The sequence below is a fragment of the Camponotus vicinus genome, unplaced genomic scaffold (genome assembly GCF_025532165.1).
Source record: "Camponotus vicinus isolate PSW18456_S1 unplaced genomic scaffold, iyCamVici1.0 SCAF_11, whole genome shotgun sequence".
NCBI classification, from domain to species: domain Eukaryota; kingdom Metazoa; phylum Arthropoda; class Insecta; order Hymenoptera; family Formicidae; genus Camponotus; species Camponotus vicinus.
Genome location: NW_028141947.1, coordinates 15,004,534 through 15,021,142, shown reverse-complemented (window position 1 = coordinate 15,021,142; position 16,609 = coordinate 15,004,534). Strand labels below are relative to the sequence as shown.

At 28.3% G+C, this 16,609-nt stretch overlaps 2 protein-coding genes across 2 annotated transcripts; one reads left to right on the top strand and one right to left on the bottom strand.

The window, feature by feature from the left end:
• Window positions 1–3,149: 3,149 nt before the first annotated feature.
• On the top strand, window positions 3,150–10,464 carry LOC145961282 (nuclear RNA export factor 1). Its single transcript, XM_083081326.1, has 10 exons — window positions 3,150–3,314; window positions 4,060–4,394; window positions 4,489–4,575; window positions 4,922–5,165; window positions 5,275–5,465; window positions 5,539–5,651; window positions 6,082–6,118; window positions 6,205–6,434; window positions 6,579–6,747; window positions 6,866–10,464. Exons 1-10 carry the CDS (start codon window positions 3,230–3,232, stop codon window positions 7,301–7,303), a joined length of 1,929 nt encoding a protein of 642 aa, XP_082937452.1. The 5' UTR covers window positions 3,150–3,229; the 3' UTR covers window positions 7,304–10,464.
• On the bottom strand, window positions 10,381–16,499 carry LOC145961283 (integrin alpha-9-like). The gene is made up of 20 exons (XM_083081327.1): window positions 15,965–16,499; window positions 15,431–15,680; window positions 15,204–15,339; window positions 14,996–15,060; window positions 14,697–14,844; window positions 14,528–14,613; window positions 14,271–14,459; window positions 14,009–14,108; window positions 13,735–13,927; window positions 13,376–13,557; window positions 13,170–13,288; window positions 12,826–13,053; window positions 12,516–12,725; window positions 12,218–12,384; window positions 11,966–12,149; window positions 11,421–11,829; window positions 10,940–11,042; window positions 10,718–10,847; window positions 10,585–10,641; window positions 10,381–10,506 (listed from the first exon to the last, which is right to left on the bottom strand). Exons 1-20 carry the CDS (start codon window positions 16,150–16,152, stop codon window positions 10,462–10,464), a joined length of 3,189 nt encoding a protein of 1,062 aa, XP_082937453.1. The 5' UTR covers window positions 16,153–16,499; the 3' UTR covers window positions 10,381–10,461.
• Between the last annotated feature and the right edge of the window lie 110 nt (window positions 16,500–16,609).

Sequence of the window (16,609 nt, the reverse complement as noted above, 5' to 3'; positions counted from 1 at the left end):
TATAGCTCATCCATCGTAGAATTTGTTTGTAGATATTGTTTTTAAACTTTACTTTAACTTAATATAAAGCCAAATGATTAATTAATTAAATAATTTGTAATATGATAAATATCATACACACATTAATTTTATATTTTATTAGAAAGTATAATACATAGAAATTTGGAGTAATTTGGCTTTATTTCAGTTAAAATAAAGTTATATTTAAATATTTAACGAACGATCGTAAAATCGAGCGATCATTACGATGAGCGAAATATTTACGCTCATTTGGCGGTAATTAGCCAGCAAAAAAAGGAGTGTTTATCTCCTTTTTCGATCTCTGATTAGAGATCGAGCGAGAAAGTGGCCAGGATCAACGAAAAGTAAGTTCAACTGGCCTGAAGAAAAGCTTTACGTACAATAGTACGTAATGTCGGACATTTATTCACGCGGTTAGGGCACACTATTAGGGAATGTAATTAGGGCACGTAATTAAAATATACATGATTAGAGATAGGCTTTCCTCGAATAATTTCACTTAATCGAAAAGTAGGATTGTTAGGGCTATTAGGTGATCATTAAGATTTTTTAATTTTCCTTTCAAAAACTAGAGGATTGTTAGGGCCTTTTAGGTGATTAATTTAGGTGATTAATATATTATGTATTTTTTTAGAGAGTCAAGAAATGTAGGATTAAATAATATTAGGGAAAACAGATTAATAAATATTTTAATAATTATATTATTAATATTAAGAATATTTAGGGAGTCAATATTTTTTTGTTTTTTTTATAGATATTTTATTTGAGAATGAAAATTAAATTGTTAACAATAATTTTTATAGTAATACGAATCTTTTTTGCAAATTTTATGCATATGAAAAATTTAAAATACAAATTTATACATTCAGATATTTTTTTAGTTCAATATGGATAATAAATTTGGTATATTTATGAATTTATAAGCCATTCTTAAATATAGGAATAAAAAGATTTCAAATAGATAAAGAATGAGTAGAATTTATAGAAAAGGATTTACTATTAAAATTTAAAAAAGGTTTTAATTTAAATTATAATTTTAATAAAATTTTTATAAAATTTATATATTTATATATTTATGTATTTATTTATTTATATATGTAAGGTTTTAATTTAAATAATAATTTTTATAAAATTTATATATTTATATATATATTTATTTATATATTTAAGGTTTTAATTTAAATAATAATTTTTATAAGATTTACATATTTATATATTTATATTTTTATTTATTTATTTATCTATATATTTAAGGTTTTAATTTAAATAATAGTTTTTATAAAATTTATATATTTATATCTATTATAAGAGTAATTTCATTAATTGTATTTCATTAATTATATTTATATAAATTTATCTAAATAGCTTATATTATTAAAGTTTAATATTGAAGATATTAAGAAAATTATTTTTTTTAGATATTTATGAATGTATATTATATATATGTATATGAATAGAAATTTAGTTATATTATATATTATTTTTATAGTGAAAATATAATGTTTTATTATTAAACTATATAAATTAAAGAAGTAAAATGAAATAAATCAATAAATTTTTTTTAATATTCCTTTCAAGATGTAGGATTATTAGGGCTGTTTTAGATGATCATTAAAATTTTTTTAATATTCCTTTAATGCTAAGGAAAATATATTAAAATTCCAATAATCATAGGGATTAATCATCGCTAATCAGTCTTGTCTGCACTATGTAAAAATTTTTAGTAAATTTTATGTTATAAAATATTATACATATATTTTGGACATTTTCATGTAATAAATTATTCCATGTAATAAATTATTTTGTATCAAAATATTATTTTGTTTCAAATTATATTATATTTTACATTATTTTTTGTATCAAATCCTGTATTGAAAGAAAATAAAAATAAAATAAAAAAAATTTTTCCTCCTCGATGGTATCTCCACCTTAACGAAGGCATTTGCCGGGTGAGGAGGTTTGAGTACTCTAATGAACCTGAGAGCTATGCCGGCGGTAACATACGCCGATATTCATATAGACTTTTCTTATATTTAAGATAATTTTAAGTATGATCTTAAATATATGAGTGAATTATGAATACCGGCCGTAGTTACTGGTAGGGTCACCCATGCCGGATAGGTCGAAGGGGAAGAGTCAGACTAAGAGAGATACCAAAATTATATATATATATATATATGTCATATTAATTGTATTAATACTTTTGAATAAAATGATAGAAAAAGAGACAGTAATCGAGAAAATAAAAAAAAGGCAACTACAGTGATTTTAATATCTTAAACCTGAATGATTCGCTTAAAGCTAAAATAACGTTGGTGCAATCGGGCATTAGGCTAATATTACATTTATCGTACGACAAATTTTTTAAGCATATTGATTGGCTGCGGGATAGTAATTTTTTCTTCAGAAACTTTCTATTCTACAGCCAATCAATATGTTTAAAAAATTTGTCGTATGACAAATGTAATAACGGCCCTTAGGCCGAGTCTACAATAGGTAATTTAAGTCTTAAGCCTTAAGAGATTGACCAATCATAATCAAGTATTAAGAGAATACTCGACTGTGATTGGTCAATTTCTTAAAGCGTCGTCTACAATGGGAGTAATATCGGTGGAGTAAGGCGTAAGATTAGGAGTAAGCGAATGGTTTTTTTCCATTTCGCCTTACTACACCGATAAAACTGTCTTACTTCCTACGAAATGTATATAATAAGATGTCAGAGTAGGAAGTAAGACAGTTTTATCAGTGTAGTAAGGCGAAATGGAAAAAAACCATTCGCTTACTCCTAATCTTACTCCTTACTCCACCGATATTACTCCCATTGTAGACGACGCTTAAGTCTTACGCCTTAAGTCTCCTTAAAATTGCGCTTCAAAGCATCCAGAGCGTCTTCTCGACCATAGCCCCAGTCGTGTCGCCCATGCGCCAGGCACACACGTCACGGCTCTTTCTTTGTGTGCGCTATATCTCCTCTATAGCGGTCGGGGAGACGTTCTGGATGCTTCGATTGACCAATCAGGTTAAAGAAATCTTTACTCCTTTTGTCCTGATTGGTCGATTAAACGCTTCAAAGCATCCAAAGCGTCTTCCCGATCGCAGGCATATGCGTGCTAGGTGGCAGCATCGACGCTACCAGAAGAAAAGACGCCATTTTGATCGACGCAGCAAAGCTTTCGGGATCGCTTGAGAATACTGGAGCAGAGAAAAAATGCCGAAGAAATCGAATAAAATCTGGGGCTGGGGTGGTCGCAACGGCCGTGGAAATGTTCCCTCCGAGGATAAGCATTACTTTGGTAAGCTATCAATTTTCTGCTGCTTTATCCCAATTTTGTGAATCGTTTCGTCATCACGCAACACATCGTATGTAAGCGCGCAGTATTCCCTTCAATGGAGATTCTACGTTTCATCGATATATTAGTTTATTCGGTTTAATCTATTGTATTCTTTCATGCATCACCACTTTTTTTTATAATTGAAACTTGACATTGAAAAACAAAATAAGCACATGCTATATTGATATTATATGAATTTTACAGTATTTGAATTTTCTTCACCTCTCTTTCCCTCTCGCAACATTCTCGTACTATTCCTTTATTTATATTATTACTTATATTATTCCATATTCATTGAAATTTTATTATTATTCATTGTGAATTTCATATACATAGTTAATATATAATTTTTTTTTCAATAAATTGTACGAATGAATAAAGTAGTAAAGGAGTAAAATTGTCCATATAGATAATGAATTAATTGAAGTAAAAGTGCTAAATTAATTTGCGAATAAGTATCTTAATAGAAAAATGTTTTTGTATATGTTGAAAATATGTATTGTAATACAAATACAATATACAAATTGTATGCACTCGTTTATTTTAATTATTAAATAAAATATTAAAATACTAAACAAAAAAGTTAGTATATCTTATTGTAAATTAAAGTTGTTAAAAAATAATATATACTTACAATGTTTAAAATAATTGTTTTACTATTAAATAGTCATTGTTTTATATAATTTCAACTATGATCTGTGTATAGGCCATGATGATCGTACGGGAAGAAATAATGGACGGCCTCATGATGGAACTAGACCTCGTGTTTCCTTTAAAACACATAGACCCAACAGAGAAATACCACGTAACGCATTGCTTGCAACCTTGCTAGATGAGGATATTCCAATGACAGGCAATAGCAATAACAATAATAGACAAATAAGACAAGTGGTTGTACCGAGAGATAGAGATAGGACATGGCAAAGAACGATTGGTCGAGGAAGAAATAGTCCTCTACCAAACAGGAATTTTAAGGGAGGCCAACCTGGTTCTAGAATACAAACACTTCCAATAGGAGAATCCAACTGGTATAAAATCAGTGTAAGTGATAATTTTATTATATCACAATGCAATTTTATATATACATTAAAATTTAAAACATGTTTCTATTTCTGATATTACTTGTATATTACAGATACCATATGGACACAAATATGAAAAAGATTACATTTTAACAACTTTATTAAACTATATGGCACCTGAAGTATTCATTCCCATAACGGTAAATAGTCTTTTTTTGCTTTTACATTTTATTTAATATGATACATTTGATATACATTAGTGTAACTTAAAAAATTCTTAGTTCTTTATACAACAACTATATTCAGTTATAACTTGAAATGAGAAATTATACAAATTTTTGTAAAGTGAAAGTTTTTCTTTATCAATCAATATACATAAAAAAATCTTAATCTATTTTTTGATTCATGTAATTTATGATGCTTTTTTGATGTCATAATGAAATATGCAATAAGAACAAAAATTTAAAATTAAAAGACATGTATTATGATGTTAACTAAAATATAATGTTTAAATCTTTGGTACTAAATTCAGAAATTTGTTTACAGTATAAGATAATGGGGACTGAAGCTAGTTTCTATGTTGACAATTATAAAACAGCAAGTGCATTACTAAATTGTGATCGTAAGATTACAATGACAGATGGTTTTAAATTACAAGTAAGAGCAAAACCAGGGGTTCCACAATGCGAGATTGATGATAAATTGAAGGAACAATTAAAACAAGCTATGTCCAAAAGATATGTGCAAGAAACAAACGCTTTGGACTTGTCAAAGTTTCATCAAGATCCTGGTAAGTCATTATAAATAAAATCATAAATTTAAGAATAATGATATTAATTCTAAAGATTTATTATTAACTTAATGTATATTAAAAGATTACATTTAAATGTGATTTACAGATCTTGGTGATTATTTTTGTGCATTGTTCCGACCTGCAATGTTAATGACTGTGTTAGATATCGTAGGCGAACACATACCAAGTTTGGAAGCCTTAAACTTAGAAGGCAATAAACTTCAGAGCATCGATAGGCTCAATGTGCTAAATAAAAAATTTTCAAACTTGAAGATTCTATACATCAGTGATAATAAAGTGAGTATAGCTGCATATGATTGTATATTATATTTGATTCTATCATATAACATACATAAATTCTATATTACAGATCAAGGATATTCATCAAATAGATGCAATTAAAGACCTCAAATTAGAGGAATTGAAATTAATTGGAAACCCCCTCTGTAACAAGTATAAGTCTCGACAAAATGACTACATTAGGTAATGTGTTATTCTAACATAATCTTTTCTTTCATTGAGAAGCATTGAGTATTGAAAGTAAACTGGTATTATTTATCAAACAATATTGCAACAATAATTATATTTACTTTCTACTGTTTATAAAATTAAACTCATTAGTTCTTAAATTTATTTATTAATTAACTTCAATAACAGTTACTCTATTAATTTTTAATAACAGTTAAATATATTATTCAATTATATATATAAAAGTGATAAGAAAAATACATGTTTTCCTAACATAATTCTTAGATGTCCAGTCTTATATAGAATTTGAATTACATCTAATGAAATGCATGTTTTCTACTAAATTATTCATATACTTTCTCTTATTACTTAATAAAAAAGCATATGTGTTTCTGTTATTATACGATTAACATGGAATTTGCGGGCTTTTCTTTCTCGACCATAGCGACGTCCGGAAACGGTTCCCGAGACTGCTACGTCTGGTAAGTATTTTACGTACTGTTACATATATGTATGATGTTTCTTCTCATGTACATGCATGAATTTCATATATAATATCATTCGAAAGGACGGCACGGAATTACCACGACCAATCGTATTCGATGTGGTTGATGATACTGCTAAAATACCATCATCACAGCGAATGTTTGTTGCTGATGCGAAAGCCCAGGAAATTGCAAGCCAGTTTTTGCAACAGTATTTCACAATATTTGACAGTGAGAGCCGTCAGCCTCTACTTGACGCGTACGACGAACATGCGTGCTTTAGTATGACAATATCCACTTCTCACAATAATAAGTAAGTTTGTTGAAAAGAATATTGTATTATTTATTAATACTTTTTTATAAGAGTTTTCTTTTAATTACTATATTGTAACAAATATATTCTTAATATCGAGTATTCGAAAATGTTTAGAAAATAAAATTTCTTTTTTATCTTTAGGTTAAATGGATATCTCATGGAGAACCGAAACTTATTTAGAATATATGATACAACAAGAAGGCAGAAATTACTAAAGCATGGTAGATTACCTGTAGTTTCTTTCATATCAGAAATGCCACGAACAAGGCATTTCCTGGATACCTTTACTATGGACATTGCTCTTGCTACGGTAAGTTATTATGTTGAATGATTTAAATCAATGATTTATATCGTTATATGTTAAATATTAAATAAGATAGAAATAGATTTATTAATTTATTGCAATTTATTTCTTGTTTTATTTATAGCAAGTAATGATGTTCATCACGATAACGGGCTATTTTCAAGAACTTGATAATAAAGAACAGCCTATACGCCACTTCAATCGAACATTTATAATTGTTCCGGAAGGCAGGGGATATTGTATTCGCAATGAACAATTACATATTAGTCAGCCGCCTGAGGCGCAATTAAAACAGTTGAACCAGCAATTGAATAGCCAACCGACGCAACCGGAAGTGTCGGCGCTATTGCCACAAACATCTACACAATCAGCAAAACCTGTAGAATTAAGTGAAGATATAAAACAGCAAATGACAATGACGTTGAGCCAGCAAACGAACATGAATTTAGAATGGAGTCTGAAGTGTTTACAAGAAACACAGTGGAACTATGATAATGCGCTCTCTGCATTTCAAGAGTTCTTTAAACGTGGTCAAATACCATCAGAAGCGTTTACGAAATAACATATATGTGAGTAAAAGAATTTATCTCTGTGATAATAATAATGTTAAAAAACGCGAACTTTAATATCACTCATGTTCTTTTGCTTAGGTCTCAACGCATGCATATTTTTTTATGCATCAAAATCTGAAGAAAAACATTAGGCATATTATAAGTGTCATTTAGAATCCGTCTTGTTTTAATTAATATTAAAAAAGGTGCTGATATATACACAAGAGAATAATTTGTTAAAAAACAAAACAGCATCTTAATATAAGAAAGAGATAAAGAGATCTTTAATTTTTTAGAAGTGATTTTTAACAAATTGCTGACATATAATACTTATACTATTTAGCAGTATTAATGAAAATATTGTAAAAATATAAATTTTTAATAGAATTGTTTATAGAATATGTTCTATCTAAAATCTCAATTCTGTTTATAAGAAAATGTACAATAGGAAAGCAAAATATGATATATATGAAATAAATACATGTAAAATTAAAAAAAAAAATTTTTTTTGGGTATACATGATGAAATCATTTCTAATGAAATATTAGAAAACTGAAAATACCACAAAAGACTATTCATATAATTTTCATTGATACTGCTATATGGATAAATGTATGTATGTGTATACTATCATAGAATTGTTTTAATTGATAGAAATTATAAAAACGAAGATTATAAGTGCGTCTGATAATAAAACAAGTCGGATACTATTATATTCCACACAATTAGTATAGAAAAATATTATGTTATAACATTGTTTAACATTTGATTATAGATATTTTCGCGATCTTCAGATTTTGATGCATAATATAAAAATTCCAAAAAAAAATCATTTGCTTTGTAGAAAATGAATAAACATATTCATTTTATATTAAAATATGAACATTTGAGTCAGTAAGAGTTAACGTAATATTTACATAGCATAAATATCAAAATATTTTTTGGTATGTAACAAAATTACCAATAACTATTATCAATAATTATCTTTTTTTGTAACATGCTCTTAGGCATATTGTACATTACAAGTTCTATGTATATCGATCAATATTTTTGATTTAGGTGAAGTACAAACAAAAAAGATTATACTTCATAGTGCTTTTATACTGCCGGTTGATTTATGTTTTGTGTATACAGAGTGACGATAGATATATCACAGAAAATTTAGAATTTAATTAAATATACACAGATAAAATGCAAATAAGATATTAAACTTTCCTTACAAAAGGAATGAAAAAAAATAGAGAGAGAGAGAGAGAGAGATCTCTTCACACAAATATACGAGACTTTGTATTTTGTAAAGAATTTTTTATAAAATTTTATAAAAAATTCTTGGCACAAAAAAATGTGTACAATGTTATATATTGTCTCTAAATGTACGAAAAGAAATTTAATTTGTATTTGCTAGAAAAGACTTTTCTCTGTAATTATCTAGCGTCACTGTGTAGTTAACACAAAGTCTTTATATATAGAAAAAATTAAATAGATATATAGTTTCTTTATATATTTAAAATTAAATTTCTCAAAGATAGAATATTATATTCTTAGTCTAATAATGTACTAGATCTCTCTTATTATACGCACGAATTCATATCTACATATATTTAAGTTTGTAGTCCATAATAATTATTTAATTAGCAGAATATTTTCTTTTTCTTTTTTTTCTCTTTCAAGAAAATTAAAACAGTGCAATTTTCTAAAAAATAATATACATATAGCAAACAATTTTTCTCGAAATTGTCATAGTATGGCAGTGTTGGTGCACTGTGTGAATAATTTTTTATATATTTTAAATATATACGATCCTTGAATTTGTAAATTGAATGTATTATGTATGTCAATTCAAGGGAATGCGATTACATTATGTGAGTATAAATTATTTGCAATATTCACTTGTAAATTCAATATTTTTTTTATTATTTTGCGATATATGTTAACGAATACGCATCAGAATGTGAAGTACAGAATTCATTATGAATTTTGTCTTACTGAAAATGGTTAAGATTCCACGCCAAATCACATGGAAGAACGAAGAGCCAGAAACGGGAAGAGAACTACAGGACGATATTTCAAATTTTAAATTCATGATAGATACCCTAATTTCTAACTCAAGTTTAATAGAATTGATATATGTGACGTCACCGGGAAACGAATCTGTTGCGATTCGAATCCTAAATATCAATTGGGTGTCTATCACACCATGAAGCGACGAGCAAGAAGGGAGCGGCGCAGCTTTCATTTGAAGGACATGGACCTCCAGTTACTATAACGAGGTAAACATGATTATACGAGATGCAGCAGTTGGTCAAACAAGCACATTGCAGCAATTCTACATCTTATGATATATGCAAGCAGCTTATGTCATCATGTGTCTGCATTTCATCTATCACTTGAAGATATCCTATATGTTTGAAGAAACAGAATTAATCTTTGATGGCGTGTGAATGTATCGTTAAATGTATACTTAAATCACGTATATTCTTATTAATGACAAAAAATCGCGTAGTAGCAATATGATTATAATATTGTTTAAGCATTTGTATTTTGAGAAAGAGGATGGAAATAATTTATACTCACATATTTGTAGGCACAATTGTGACAGTTTTTTAATTTAAAAAAAAGCATGTAATATCTACTTTGACACTTGGATAACGTGCGCGATAGGAGGAGATATATAATCGCACATAATTATAATTTATAATCTATAATTTATAATTATAATCTATAATAGATTATACAACAAAAACAAAATATATTCTTTTTTATGTTCTTATATGTAGCAAAAATGATTAAGGTACTTTGATTAGGTCCTTTATTTTGTAAAACCTGTACATGAATGGAAGAAATCTACTTATATCATTCAAACGTTAAATATTATTGTTCTTATTTCTTATAGAGGGAAAATAATGTAAATATTTATTATTAATATTAATATTAATTAGGTGATAAGAGAATGTGAATGTTATATTAAGCGATGTTATATAAATGCACATCTCTGTGTATAAAGAAAGTAAATCTTTGTACGGGCAAAAAGTATTATATAGTACTAATAAAAAAGTATTGTATAGTACTAATAAAAAAGAAAACATAATTTTTATTAAAAAATTAAATTTATTATTATTGTATATAATTTACAATAATAATTTACATAAATACATGTATAAAAAATCCTCTATTCAATATGTGTGATTTCCACCTTGTTCACATCCTCTGTTATCTGTAAAAAATATTTTTTACATTAATTCTTAACGTGACTAATTTATTAACTGCATGTATTATATGTATTGTTTTATACCTCGTTCGTCTTTAAAGCAGACAGTTCTTCATTTGTCATTCTTTTGAAAAAACCTATCTATAATTGATAAGTAATAATCAATAATCCGAAATTTTTTATAAAAAAATAACGAAACAAAATATAAGAACCTTACCATACTTAACATAATAATAACAATGTATAATAATATTAAACCCAACGAAACCGACACGAGCACAACCCACAATTGCAGTTTCTGCATCTTTGCAGTATTATGAAATTCTGTCGTAAGATTTATATTATGTCTGTAATGTATATATTTCTTAAATCGTCATATTATTTTCTATATTTTATTACAATTAGTATAATATATATTTATTATGACGATAATACTCACGTAGCAACTACGTTAAAAATCCTATTTACCGGGCGTATAATTTCAACATAAGCATCCGTACTGAATTTTACAATCTTCGTTTCGTCCGACAATTTAAAATTATCTTGAAATAATCATAAAAAGTAAGAAAAAAATATGCGGGATAGTAGTTTTATATAGAAACTATACATGGAGAAAATATCTTACAGTACAAATTATATGAAAAATGTATTCTAACATTTATTGTAAAGTTAGAATGTAACAACATTAAGGTATTTATTACTATAAAAATTGTAAATTATATACATTTGTTTGTGCAACCAAATATTTGAATAATTATAAAATACTCCTTTCTAAAATATAATACATATTGTTGAATAAAAAATGATTTCTCTTTATATATTTGTATATTTTCCACAATTACAAAAATTATATTGTAATTTACTTTATTAATATTTTCTCCGTGTACGATACTTTCTTCTCGTTCAAGATGATTTCATACCTTTGAGCTTTGTGGCATTCAGAATTAATTTCATCGCTAACTTGCCGACATCCTGTCGCGTTTTTAATGCGCTGAGATCACAATAGACTGTTGAACAATTTATACCATATGTCGAACAGTTCAAATATATAATATCGCTTTCTCGTACTGTCAGATTATCGTTTAAAACTTCTGATTTTATCGTTCTTGCACTATACAACATTTGCAATGTACGAGTCGCTATAGTCATACGATCGTTCACATCTCTCTTGAAATGATCATGCGCTATATTTTGTAATGTTTCATTATTATTATCCAAATTATACGCGTACAAATCAGATGTTGTTTCTCCTCGAAGCCCATTTTGTTGCACGTCTACTAGATCTATCCCATTCGATAAACAATTATAATATTTTCCAGATATATATATCTGAAAATAATATTTCAAATACCTTTGAATTTATTCTTTAAAAAAAATAATATTTTAAGAAAATAAGAAAATAATATTCTAACAAATAATTATATAATTTTCTCTATACATTATACTGTATATAAAATATACCGACCCGTGGCTTGTATAAGAACACTAGAGAACCTGCATCCTCTGTGGCAGCTGGTACATTGATAATAAGTCGCGCCTCATCTATAGACGTTGCACCGAATTTCAATATCTGATAATTATGCTGAAACGTTATATTTAATTGATCCTTATCCAAATTAGGTAAATAATAACTTTCCTCGAACGTTTTCCTGTAAAATGATGTATCTTATTATATAAGATACATATTGTTTTCTTTTTTTTTCGAAAAGATACCGACCCGTTTAATGATAAGGACACCTCGCTATATAAAGTAAGCCAAGCTTTAATTATATGCATGCCATGATTTATACTACGAGTTCGTATTTCCATAGAGAACTCTAGAATATGTCCGTGCAATGAACTATCGGTCAAATGTTTCATATCCAGATCCAGTTTTACAACTTTCTGTAGAAAAAAAGAAAATGATACCGATAAATTTGAGAAAAAATTCTTTAATATCTTCTTTCCTTGTAATCTTGGCACGCATTTATTCGAAATAATCGACAAGATGAGCGCTCTATTTTTATTGTCGATACCTGTTCATTCATTCCGAGCGGATTACCAATGTTGCAAATAACTATCAAGTTATCTCCGTCTGTATCCTCTTCGCAAAATGGTAAAATACTACGCAATATTATCCCCTCCGGGAAGATAAATACAATTGACGTAAGATATGCCGGCTCAGCTTGATTCTCCAAGTATATTTCCAACGTGATATCATCAGAACCGATCACCCATGAATTATTCTCTCTATTTTATATTTCAATAATATATTATTATCAATATGCGAATCAATATTAATAGGTAAATCATTTCGATAAATTTCTTGAAGAAACTTAACGTTACTTGCCTGACTCCCTGGAATTGAACTATTGCAGATATATTGGAATTGCAGACTCTGTCCTCCCCGCATCCAATGTCGAAGGGAAGCAAAAGAGTTTGAGTGTTTTTCGATTTACCATTCTTATTTTCAATAGGACATATTTTGCAGAATTCACTCGCAGACGAGTCGTTATATGTAAAATCATGCGTTGCATAAATAGCGATCGGTTCGATGAAATCTTGAATATTATCCTGCAATGTGCATTTCGTAAAAAAAAAACAAAAAAAAAACCGATATTATTAAAACAATCATAAATAAATGAAATTAAATGTATAGATTTGAATGTGATTAGAATGTGATTTAATACCAAAAGTGTAACACTGGTATTCATACACATATGAACGGGAGACTCCCTTGAAAACAATTCCAATAAAGTTTTTTTGGTACGTTTGTATTTCTTGTCCACAATAAGGGAAATCTTAAAAGCTATAAATTATAAAGTGAAACATATATACATATATAGTAATAAAAAAGAAACAACATTATAATAATGTATTAATATTTTATACTTACCACGTGTATTCGCCATGTCGTAACCGTGATAATCAACGCATATCGTAATCAAAAAGTCGCTGATGTTTCTTTGTAAGATACTCGGAGTAGTGTAAATGGTTAAATTTGTTTTCACGACGGGTTTACTCCGAAGTACTACGACATGTCCTGATTTATAGGCGCCTATTGCGATGTCTGCATACCTGAATAATAAATGTAGACGTTGCAAATAATTAAATATGAAATTGTAAATGAATCTAAATATGATTCAACTTTAAAAAATTCTTTTTTAAGTATATAAATTTATATTTTATAGATTTTTTCAAAACATAATTCACAAAAAAAACATATAATACAAAGTTGCATAATAATTTACCAACCCATTGTTGTCTATATCGATTGGCTCGGATATTGAAAATCCAAACGTTCGTATGTTCACCAGAACATTATGACCATGTGATTGCATCGCGATCCTTTGCGATACGAGAGGTCTTACTTTGTCCTTTAAACTTGCGTCGCCATTATAAATGTAAATTACTCCAGATTCCTCCCAAGGTGCACCCACGATAATGTCTAGAATTCAACAAATAGCATATCATCGGGGAAGTGATTTCAACAATTTTAATAACAGGTGCAATTAATGTTAATAATCACCGCTAAAACCATCTCCATCTAGATCGCCACTCGCCACCGCATAACCGAATAGCGCATCCTCGATGGCGCCTTCTAAAATCGCAACTGCCTCGAATTCTTCCTGTATAGCATCGGAAAAATTTGATACTCGTTTATATCTAGTATTTGTAATAATTAATTCTCAAGGAATCAATAATTAATCTATTTAAAAGTCGAAAATATTAAAATATCCCCGTTTAAAGATGGAAACCTTGAATTTGTGTATACAATAATTAAAGTTTACCTTCGGACTACCCAAGTACACGTGGACTCTGCCGTTATCGGTTCCCCAATGCGGTGCTCCAATCACGAGATCGTGCAGTCCGTCCTTGTTTAAATCACCCGTAGCCAAACTCGCTCCGAAAAATTCGCCAATGTCAGTGCCCCAGAGACGAGCGACCATAAAATTTTTATCCGGATTAATTATAGCGACCTATTGTGCGAAAACAATTGTCATAAATATCTTTCGTTCTAACGCACAGAGTATAAATAATGTTTTACCTGTCCTACGTAATCCCATCCTGGATCTGTGCAGACATAAAGAGATCGATTTCGATTGAAATAATATCCTGATGTTATCGCGTAGCCTACACAAAAAAATGTAGCTTAATTAAAATTCATCATTCATTGCACATACGCAATAGAAATTCATTATGTATAGAATTCATACCAAATTGCGATAAATTATCATTTATTGATATAGCCGTAGTTTCCGTATACGTCTCAACAAAATTGCGTCTCTTGAAACGTGCTATGTTGATGCTACCGGTGACATCCTCATTGGGTCTTCCTACGATACGAGTTATCACTTCTTCATCCTGATGATTAAATTACTTTGTCATTAACATATTCATTTAATAGAAATATTAGTAACAAGTTTAGCAAAATAAGAATTTTATATTGTATGAAAAATGAAGATATATTGATAAAAATATATGAAATTGTAATATAATAATATCGTTAACATACCCGCGATGATGCAAAGGCAATGGAGAAACCATGGATTGGATCAAACCATATATCTCTGCTGTAATCTAATATATTTAATATTAAGTTTTTTTAAAAAAATATGATATGTTCCGTAAAATTATTTCTTATGTATATAAAATACAAAATGCGAAGATGGATGAAAATGGATTCGACGAAGAAGAATAAAAGGCGACAAAGAAGTAAATACCATAATGTTCAATTTCAAACATTTCCGCATATAATTTTGTCGACAATATCCGATCGCTGTAGCACATGCCCTGCATAGTCTCCACGTATTTATTATTCTTGAGTATAATATTCATAATTGTTCGTGGTGCACATATCTATAATAAGACAAATAATTAAAAGCCATCGCATAAAAAAGATAGGATGTATATTAGAATTCCTTTAGGCATTTTTTATTTTTCTTTATACCGTAAGGAAACCGCTGTTCCTTTCTATCGACATCGCGCCGCCAAACCAGGATTGTTTCTTCCTTATAAGTCCGCGCATTTTAAGTTGCCATATATATATTTCTTCATCCTTGATAACAGCCGGTTCGATCTCTATACATGAACCCGGCAAGTCACATCGATAAACCACACCGGGTTCATTTAGAAATTTTAAGTTCATTCGGTCACGCGATGATCGCGTATAATTTCCGCGGGGTGCTCCTATGAACAGCCTGTTAAAATAAGATAAATACGTTTTTATATGGTTCTATAAAAATAATAGAAAATACATTATAATTATTAATTATAAAGATTGTAATCAAGGTTGAAAAAATTATATTATAAAAATGATCCATTATCATTATATTATAAAAAGATAGACATATAGATATAAAAAAAGTATATCTTTAAATCCTCTTAAAATTATTTGTCTCTTATATCTTTCTTATTATTTATTATCTTATTTCTTTTATAACATCATTTTGTATTCATAAGTATATATGAATTAATACATTACCATGAAGAATTCTTCTGCGAATCATGATGCAGCAGCACCGAGTAACCGAAATAACTGCGTTCGAATCTTGTATGCAAATATTCGTCCGCGTTAGTCGCACTATTTGGATATAATATTGGATGATTTATATCGATGTTATACGCAAACACAATTAAAATATTGGATATTAATATGAATCTCATTATCATCGCAATAAAACGCTCAATTTACGAGCTCCTATAATAAAAATAAATAATAATTATGTGTACATTTGAGATACAGCAAATTGATATAAAACTTTACTAATTTTTTTTTTAATCTTTATAACTACATGACAAAGACGTATCAAAGAAATAATGTAAGATTATTTTTTATAACATATATATGTGACTAGATAGCACAGAACTTAGCAAACAATAGTATGACTTGTCACTGACTAATGAAATAGTATGACTGTGCCATCAGAAGAACAGGAAGGATGATGATAAGACAATCATCACAAGTTGCATTGGGCAATTCGTCATTCATCAACATTAATAGAATTTTTTTATTATATTATATATATATATATGTGTGTGTGTGTGTGTGTGCGTGCATATATGAAACATATTATATATATATTATATATATATATATATATATATATATATATATATATATATATAT